Genomic DNA, 9,235 nt, shown 5'->3' with positions numbered 1-9,235 from the left:
CTGGTGACCAGTGAATTTAGCTCTGGTTTCTGACCAGTCATCGCTATCAGCTGACGTCATTAACAAGCCCGTCACTTCCGTCAAGCTACACTGAATATGCAGATGTACCGGAAGTCTAGGTGGTGTAACGCTTCAATATAAACGTTGTTCTCTCTCTCTCTCTCTCTCTCTCTCTCTCTCACACACACACACACACACACACACACACACACACACACACACACACACACGCTCTATTTATTCAATAGTTTGGGTATTTAGTGTCATGTTCTTGAACTTTCTTGAATTTTGTTGTTTGTGTCTCGTGATGTCGGACCGTGTGACGACATTAAAACAAAGCGCTCCGAGGTGTATTTTGGGGCATTATTTTGAAAAGCGAACCCCTCCCGGAAGTGCACTGAGCACCTCGTTTGGAGCTCGTCAAGCGTGATGCAGATCAGCTGTGAGCTTCACGCGCTGTCAACGTGCCGCGGCGGCCGCTCGGATCCTTGACGCTCATTGGACCAGTTCAGCCACCGCCGGAACTTGTGGAAGCGGTCGCGTGGTTCTGTAGGAGCTCCTGTCGCCACTGGACATCGGGACAAGCGTCATGGCCTCTGCCACCTCCACACCCGCCGCAACGAGCGCGCGCTCCAGCCGCTCCGCCAGCCGCCGCAGCGCGGCCGCCGGCCTGCACGTGTCCAGCATGAGCCCCACCTGCCAGAGCCGCAGCCAGGAGAAGGACGACCTGCGGCACCTCAACGACCGCCTGGCCAACTACATCCAGCGGGTGCAGGAGCTGGAGAGCGAGCGCTCGTGCATGCTGCTGCAGCTGGAGGAGAAGGACGAGTCGAAGAGCCGCGAGATGGGCAACGTGCGGCGGCTGTATGAGGAGGAGCTGGCCGACGTCCGCAGGTCTCTGGATGAGGTGGCCGGGGAGAAGGCCCGGCTGCAGATCGACTGCGGGAACCTCTGCGACGACAATAAGAAGCTTCAAGTCAGGTAGCGTCGTCCTCCAGAACTCTTAGTTTTCACGTGCATTTGTCTCGCTGAAGCATCTTGTTTCAAGATGTAGTGAAACTTGAAGAAAGTCTTGAACCTCTGAACACCAAAAGTCATGGAAGGAAGAGACCTGCTCAGTAGCAGGTCCGTGATGGGGAGCCAGCCAGCAGCCCAACTGGGGCGGGCCTCATCTAAAGGGGACCTGATGGTCTGAGCTGCCCCCCGGGTCCTTTAAAACGTCCCCCGGACAGACATTGGGGTTTGGGTTTGCCTGAGAACGTGTTTAGTGGTGCTGCTATTAAAAACGCTGCTGTTCTTCAGGTGTCGCAAGAAGGAGGGTGACCTGACCAACGCGCTGGCCCAGTGGAGGAACATTGAGTCGGCTCTCATCTCCAAGGATGCAGAGTACAGCAAACTTCTGTCTGAGAACAGGAACCTCAGCGGCGCCTTCTCGGATCTCCAAAACCAGCTGGAAAACGTACGTATGAGCACAAACGGCAGCCGCGGAGCTCACAAGGATGTGACTTCTGTAACGGAGACCTGTGTGTGTGCAGATGGAGGGTGTTCTGTCCGATTCAAAGAAGCAGCTAACCTCTGAGATCCTGAGGAGGGTGGAGATGGAGAACCAAGTGCAAACGCTTAAAGAGCAGCTGGAACTGCAGAGGAACATCAGTGAGCAGGTCCCAGATGCCAGCCGTCGGGGTCACTGGGGACCTTTCTGAAAAACGGCCTTAAATCTTGTGACGTGTGTTGTGTGTAGGAGCTCTTGGAGGTCAGGAGCCGCCACGAGAGCCGCCTGGTGGAGGTGGACTCTGGCCGTCAGCGGGAGTTTGAGAGCAAACTGGCAGAAGTGATGCAGCAGCTGCGGCAGGACCACGAGCGTCAGCTGCTGGAGTACAAAGAGGAGATGCACAAGACCTTCAGTTCAAGGGTGACAACACTGACGGTGCCTTCAGGAGCGTGCATGAGATGGTGATAGCTGACTAGCTAGCTTATTCAAGCATTATTGATGCTATAGGTCTGTAGGTAAGCCCTGAAGTGGGGACATGGAGAGGGTTCAAGGCACTAGATGATTCCAGGCTTTGGCCAAAGGCCGAGTGGTCCAGCTGGTGAAGAGTCCTACTGGGGGGGGGGAAGGGGGGTTCTGCTGCTCAGCTTTGCTGCTTCAGTGACCGTCACCTTCTCACCACAGCTGCAAACTGCTGAACAAGCTGCGTCGGAGAAAAGCGACGCGGCGTCGGCCACCAGAGAGGAGCTGGAGACCATCCGGCTGAGGGTGGAGAGCCTCAGCGCGCAGCTGCACAAGCAGCAGAAAGATGTGAGGACACTTGGTGTTGACCCGGGTGGGGGAAGGGCAGCAGACGCCTCACCATGAACCCGTCTAACCCAGACGTTTGACCCCCCAGAGAATGGGGCTGGAGGCTCACTGCCAGGATCTGCAGAGGACCTTGGACAGGGATCGAGACGTGTGGCAGCAGAAGCTTCATCAGAAGGACGAGGAGCTGCTGGACATGAGGAGTCAGATGCTCAGCCAGTTGGAGGACTACGAGAGCCTGCTGGATGTCAAGCTGGCTCTGGACATGGAGATCAATGCTTACAGGAAGATGCTGGAGGTGGAGGAGCAGAGGTGGGACGTGATCTCCTCGGCCTTCCCGTGTCCCCCTCCCCTCCTTAATCACTTGTTCCTTTTCCCCTAGATTACATTTGTCTCCGAGTCCGTCTCAGCCGAGCAGCGTCGCGCGGACCCACGAGCACGGATGCAAAGTCCGAGGGAAGAAGAGGAAGCGTGAGGGTGTCTCGGGAGGTTCTCCTGCCTGTAAACTGTCCAGCCGCTCCTCCCAGAAAGGCTGTGTGAGCGTAGCAGAGGTGGACGTGGACGGGAAGTACGTCCGACTCAAAAACCACTCGGACACGGTGAGGGCAGGTGACCCGGAGGAGGTTTCAGCCAGTGTTGACACCAGGGTGACGCTGCTTCTCTCTCAGGAACAGCCACTGGGAGGCTGGGTGGTACGCAGGGTCTACCCCCTCTCTGGGGACATCTCCTTCCACATTCCCTCCTCCTGCATCCTGGAAGCTGGTCGGACCCTCACAGTGGGTAGAACACACACACACACACACACACACACAATGATTGCTGGTGTCTTCACATCTTTTCTTCACACACGAACGTCTTTTATTCCCACGAGTTTCTAGTTTTGACTGATTTTAACTGGTCGTTGGCTAAACTAGCGGAGGAGCAGGCGAAGAGCCCGAACCTTCTGGGCTCGCGTGTCTCTCCCTTAAATAAAAAGGTGTCGATTGTGCCTCAGATCTGGGCGGCGGCTGCAGAGGCTGAAGCTGATCCAGGGGACCTGGTCCTGCAGAGCCACAGAAGCTGGGGCCCCATCACTGATGTCAGAGTCAGCCTTCTGAACCCCAACCGAGAGGTGATGGTCCCTCACAATCGTCTCGCACGTTAAGGTCTGCTCCGCTGACGGTGTGACCGCCTCCCCAGGAAGTGGCCGAGCGCAGAGTGAGCCTGCAGAGCCGAGCAGACGAGGACGCCGAGCTGGACTTTGATGAAGACGTGCTCGCAGGCGCTCCCCTCCAGCACTTCCAGAGGAAGGTAAACAAAGCTGCTTGTGAAGGAGGAACCTCCACACAGATGATGAGTTCCTTCAGACTCCAATGTTGCTGAGCATTTCTCTGGTTCTGGAAGGGAGACGGGAGACTTTAGGGTCTCCAGTAGAGTCTGAGTATCCTCAGCACAACAGGAAGTCTTCAGCCAGTCTACGGCGTCGTGTTTCCATGACGACAGACTGTGAACGGGCCGTTAAACGCCACCTGAACCAAAGATGATGAATGCTCCTCAGACTTGAATGATGAAGTTTGATGTCTTCTGTTTTTCATGCCGACTTTGAAGCCCCAGAAAAAGAAGAAGTGCTGTTCTGTCTGCTGAGGGCAGAACGCCACCTGAGCAGTAGGTTCTGCTGGCGTGCATGAGCTGCTGTTTGTGCTCGGCCCCATCTCTTGCTAACGTGCACGAGCAGCACGTGCTGCTCGAGCACCACGTGCTGCTCCTCCACCACCCATCGCGTGCTGAGCTTCGCTGGAGTTTGCTCCTGCCTCAGGTGCTGCTGATGGAGGCGCTAACCCTCCGTTGTCCCTCTTTCAGGACCTGTCCAAGGAGGGGAGCTGTGCCGTCATGTGAGGAGTCCTCCTCTTCATCCCTGAGCCTGGAGCAGATGGGATGGACCTGAAGCCTTGGAGCCGCTCAGGATCCCCACGTTTCCCGTAGAGTTGCTTTATTTGCACGAGGCGTTGCCTTGATGTTTGAGCACGAGGCCGACTGTTGACCTTCTTTGAACTGTTTCTTTTAAATGTGTGTGCGGGTGAGTGTAAAATAAAGTTTAATAGATCTCGACGCCTGTTTCATCTTTCTGTTGTGTTGAATCTTCAAGCGACTCATGAAACCAAGTTAAAACGTTGTCATCACAATTAGGGTTATAGAATAGTTGCTCAGGGGCTCGTTTACACACAACTTCAAGACTTTAACTTCTCAAAGCACATTTAAACTTGGAAAAGGCCGAAAATTCGCCTGTTATGTTTTCATTCAGCTTTTTTCCGCCATTATTTTGTTACAGGTCATCTGATGACGGGAGCAGGTGACGTCATGTGTCTAAATCAGGCGTTCCAGTCTGAACATGATCAGGACGGTGGGGTTTCGCCCTTTAACCACTGGGGGGCGCTGTTGCACCACTGTCGACTCGGTCTGTGTTTGTGAACAGGCTCCTACGGGAGCGCGCACGGGGCCAAGACCTGCTCCCGGCCCCTGGAGGGCAGCGTCTGTCGCGGACCGAATCAGAGCCTAAAACCTACAGCTGGATTTGATCTGCTGACAGCGAGAAGAATCCAGTAAAAGTTAGCTGTTGGCTGCTAATGTTCCCATAAACCAACACTGGAAATGTTCAACGTGTAGTCCAAAGCCTGGTCCCTGCAGCGGTGGACTGAGGACGGGTGGACCGTCCTTTTCTCTGGACCCTCTTTGAAATGTGCTCCTGCCATTAAAGGAAGAGTCTGTTAGCGTGGAGGAGACTAATCTGTGGAGAGGCCGCTATCAGCAGGCACTAAAGGAGCAGACGGAGGCCCGGGGTTTTAAATGGGTCCAAAAGACAAGAGAGAAGTGAGCGCAGGGAGTGTCTCTGTCAAGTGGACGTCCTTATCTGTGAAAGACGGGGGCTGCCTCCATGACTCCAGGGCCAGACAGCCAGGCTGGGCAGGAGTTACAAGAGGACACGAAGAGCAGCAGCTCCAGCCAGAAACAAGAGGCTCACAAAGGAGGTCCTCCACCATGGAGCAGAACCAGGACACGTGAGTGTCCCGATGGGAGGACGGTTTCAGCTGTGACAGCGAAGGACGTGAAGGAGACGGCCAGAAGCGACAGGACGCCATGACTGAATGGACGCTGCTCAAGCGCCTCCTGGACGCCGTCCACCAGCACTCCACCATGATTGGCCGTCTGTGGCTGACCGTTATGGTCATCTTCAGGCTGCTGGTTGTCGCCGTGGCGACCGAGGACGTGTACACCGACGAGCAGGAGATGTTTGTGTGCAACACCTTGCAGCCGGGATGCTCCACCGTCTGCTACGACGCCTTCGCTCCCATCTCGCAGCCACGCTTCTGGGTGTTCCACATCATCAGCGTCTCCACGCCATCGCTCTGCTTCATCGTCTACACGTGGCACAACCTGTCCAAGTCCCCCCACGCCGCTCTGGGGCGGCGCCGCGGCCTTAAGGAGGGAGGGCGGGTGGGCGGCGGACAGGAGGGGGGTCCTCCCAGCTGCAGCTCCGACAGCTGCTCCGTCCTCTCCCATCAGCACCTGGGCCACAGCCTGGCGGACATCTTAGAGGGCGGAGGCCTGGTGACCTCCCGTCACGTCCCGGCAGGAAGTTCTGAGGGCCTGGCGGTCTCTGGAGGAGTCCTGTCCAAATGTTACATCTTTCACGTGTGTTTACGAGCCGCTCTGGAGGTGGGCTTTGTCCTGGCCCAGTGGAAGCTGTTCGGTTTGCAGGTTCCGGTCCGCTTCGTGTGCAGCTCCTCGCCCTGCAACCAGCCCGTGGACTGCTACGTCTCCAGGCCCACAGAGAAGACCATATTCCTGATTTTCATGTTTTGTGTTGGTCTTTTCTGCATCTTCCTCAATCTGCTGGAACTCAATCACCTGGGCTGGAAGAAGATCCGGCAGGCGGTGCAGCTGAAGGAGGAGCCGTCCTGGCCAGGCTGCACAGGTGGACGACAGGGCTATGAAGCCCTTCCTCCAGTCAGTCCTTCACCCAAGTCCTCCTTAGGCCTGAAGGACATCAGCTCCACCCCTCTGCCCACCCTGGATGTGGTGATGGCTCACCGCCCCGAGTGGAGCTGCGTGCTGAACTGTGGCAAGAAGAGAGAGTTCCAGAAGGTCCAGGAGATCCGCTTAGAGGTGTCCAAGAGAGCCGACCCCCACAGAGGTCAGAGGCCACCTGTGAAGAACGCCGAGACCAGAGGCTCCAAGCAGAGCTGCACCGAAGTCTGGATTTAAGGGATGTCCTGAAGGACGGAGACGGCTTTGATTTTAGCATTAAACAGTTTTAAGAATGACTCCAGTGGCCCGTTTTTACTCGTTAAATAACCAGCTAATTTCATGAGAACGCCTCTACTTTTAATCCAGGTAACACTGAGTAAATACTGGTAATGAAACCAATCAACAGCTTCTGTTTCTAGTGGGACTCTTCTGGGTCAGAACGAGGACCATCTCCCTCCGGTCCAGTCCCACTTGAGACTTTACTCAGGTGCTTTAAGAATAACGAGCTCCTCAATCTGCTAATCTGGACTAAATCTCTTCATTCGGTTTGTTTCTCATAACCTCTGGTCAACCACAACTGCTGCCTTAAAGATCTTCAGGGAAACGGATGAAACAGCGAAACGCTGTCTCGTTAGGTTACTGTCGGATATTAATGGTTTTTAATGGTTATGAATGAATGGTGATTAATGAATGGTTATTAATGAATGGTTATTAATGAATGGTGATTAATGAATGGTGATTAATGAATGGTTATTAATCTTCATAGTCACACCTGTCAAGACGTTTGTGGGCTGTTGTAGCTTCACAAGAGAAAACTGCTGATCTGACACAAGTGCTGAAGGTTGTGTCCCTAAAACTAACCCATCCAACCCAAACTAACCTTAACCTAATCATAACTTACTAACCCTAACCCATCTAAACATAACCCCAACTGACTCAACCTAACCAATCTAACCCTAACCCCAACTAACCCTAATAAATCTTACTCTAACCAACCCTAGCTCTTCTAATCCTAACCATTTAACCCTACCCTAACCTTAACTAACCTTAACTAACCCTAACTCATCTATCCCTAACCCCAACTAACCCTAACGACCCTAACTCATCCAACTCTAACTCTAACCCTAACCAAGCTAACCAACCCTAACTAATCTAACCCTAACCCTTTAACCCTAACCTTAACTAACCCTAACTAACCCTAACTAACCTTCCCTGCAGTCTCGGCAGGAATCCTCATGTATTCCACATTTCCTCCGCTCCTCCTGTGGAACTGATGAAGAGCTTCAGCAGGTCAAGGATCCTTCACTCAGGTCACGTTTGAGGAGATTCGAGCCGTAAAAGACTGAAGAATGTGGACGAGATTCCAGCTGCTGGAACATCTAAACGTGCGCGAGAGCTCAGAGACACACAAACATCTGGAAAAACGCTTCTTTTTATCCCCAAACGAGACAAAAGTGCTTCAAACCCGTTTTTGGTTTGCGTCTGAATCTAAGAATAAAAGAATAGTGACGCATCCAAATGTTCTATAACTAAATAAAAATAAAATTATTGCATTTCTTCAAAGATAGAGTCGATGCCTTTTGTGTATTACTGAGAAACTAATATTGAACTAATGTCTAATTTAAAAACTACAACAAACTATTGTTGTTGTTTTTTTGGCTTGAAGTGTCTCAATCATGTCCCACATCTGTCAAGACAAGCAGGTGTTCTTCAGAAGAACTTGTGAAGAACATCCCTCCATCCACCCAGTCGCCTGAGGCTGGAGTCCGTCCCAGCCCCTGGACAAGTCCCCAGCTCATGGCAGGGTCACTGGGACAACCAGGCCCTCCACCCAGCACCACATGAAGGACAGTTAATGGTCCAGAGGGACCAGAGGGACACGAGCAGCTGAAGCTCTGCTGACCAGTATCGGTCCATCCATGGACCACAGAAATGAAGGGCCTTCACAGAGCAGAGACAATAAACCTAACCAATCAAGATGAAGACACGGATGTCCCTGCTGGACCAGAAGACGTCTCATGGCAAAAGGAAGACGACAGAAAGAGCTCAGATCCTGGTTTTAATGCTCCCCACTGGGGTGTGATGGTCTAGAGCCATTGTGCCCCCCGGACCGGTCACTAAACATGGTGACCATAACTAACTACCTGACTATGTCCTCTCATGGGTGGTGAGGACACGACTTTAGTTGAGAACATGCACAGTTGTCATGTCTCCTTTGTATTGAAGCTGCATCCTGTGGAGGACCAGAGGACCATGTGTCCAGCAGACAATGAGGTCTTTGTCCTAAAGGTTCTGCAGGGGGCCAATAAAGTTCTGTGTGACTGGTGTCCAAACATCCCTCACCAGAGCGCCCCCTACAGGAGCCACCCGTGATATTAACCAAGCCATGGTTCTGTGGAGGACAGAAGCTCAAAAGCTGTCCCCCTGCAGCATGGAATGTCCCAGCAGTTGGTCGTCCAGCACATGTTTGTCCCTGGACATGGCTGCTGGCATTCTGTCCACCCTGAAGATGGAGATGATTCACCTTCCATGATGGATGTCCTGAACCACCTCAATGTTCCTTTATTTACCAGCAGGTGTCAGTAGAGGCCCGTAAACGATGAGGCAGCTTTGTGCAGCTTCTGCTCCCAGATCGATGACGAGTCCAACAATCCTCGACGGGAACCGGAAAGAAATAATAGAAATGTTTGCCAATTTAATTTAGCTTAAAAGTAACTACATCTGACTACATTTATGTTTCATGTGTACTGAAAAAAATGAGTTAGAGGAGCAGAATACGAGTGTATGTTCTGCATTCTCCAGCTAATTTAGCATTGTTGACCATTGATCTCTCTGTAGGATGAGAACTGCTGCCATCTTCTCCATGAACCAGCCCATGAACTGGTACCAACACGCTCCCCTGCTGCCTCCATTAAGCAACAACGAGTTAGCATC

At 52.9% G+C, this 9,235-nt stretch overlaps 2 protein-coding genes across 3 annotated transcripts; both read left to right on the top strand.

Annotated features, from left to right (window-relative positions):
- Window positions 1-411: 411 nt before the first annotated feature.
- On the top strand, window positions 412-4,384 carry lmnl3 (lamin L3). 2 transcript variants are annotated; one of them, XM_057023408.1, is made up of 12 exons: window positions 412-981; window positions 1,303-1,459; window positions 1,536-1,661; window positions 1,742-1,912; window positions 2,174-2,299; window positions 2,388-2,608; window positions 2,679-2,895; window positions 2,965-3,072; window positions 3,291-3,407; window positions 3,476-3,586; window positions 3,884-3,940; window positions 4,136-4,384. In XM_057023408.1, exons 1-11 carry the CDS (start codon window positions 590-592, stop codon window positions 3,917-3,919), a joined length of 1,782 nt encoding a protein of 593 aa, XP_056879388.1. In that variant the 5' UTR covers window positions 412-589; the 3' UTR covers window positions 3,920-3,940; window positions 4,136-4,384. The 2 variants fall into 2 exon arrangements, with proteins under 2 accessions (XP_056879388.1, XP_056879387.1); XM_057023407.1 differs by lacking the exon at window positions 3,884-3,940 and having other exon boundaries at window positions 415-981.
- A 247-nt stretch (window positions 4,385-4,631) lies between these two features.
- On the top strand, window positions 4,632-6,598 carry LOC130519818 (gap junction delta-2 protein-like). Its single transcript, XM_057023409.1, has one exon. The coding sequence runs from the start codon at window positions 5,411-5,413 to the stop codon at window positions 6,536-6,538; it is 1,128 nt and encodes a 375-aa protein (XP_056879389.1). The 5' UTR covers window positions 4,632-5,410; the 3' UTR covers window positions 6,539-6,598.
- The last annotated feature ends 2,637 nt before the right edge of the window (window positions 6,599-9,235 follow it).

The sequence above is a fragment of the Takifugu flavidus genome, unplaced genomic scaffold, assembly GCF_003711565.1.
Source record: "Takifugu flavidus isolate HTHZ2018 unplaced genomic scaffold, ASM371156v2 ctg216, whole genome shotgun sequence".
Taxonomy (NCBI): Eukaryota; Metazoa; Chordata; class Actinopteri; order Tetraodontiformes; family Tetraodontidae; genus Takifugu; species Takifugu flavidus.
Note: the sequence above shows the minus strand (reverse complement) of the source record. Positions and strands in the feature narration are given on the sequence as shown.

Bases quoted from the DNA above. Each gene is read 5' to 3' on its own strand.
- lmnl3 (XM_057023408.1), top strand. From the start codon at position 590: ATGGCCTCTGCCACCTCCACACCCGCCGCAACGAGCGCGCGCTCCAGC. The intron at 2,896-2,964 runs GTGAGGGCAGGT...CTTCTCTCTCAG, and splicing joins TCAAAAACCACTCGGACACG to GAACAGCCACTGGGAGGCTG. The intron at 3,587-3,883 runs GTAAACAAAGCT...CCGACTTTGAAG, and splicing joins TCCAGCACTTCCAGAGGAAG to CCCCAGAAAAAGAAGAAGTG.
- LOC130519818 (XM_057023409.1), top strand. From the start codon at position 5,411: ATGACTGAATGGACGCTGCTCAAGCGCCTCCTGGACGCCGTCCACCAG.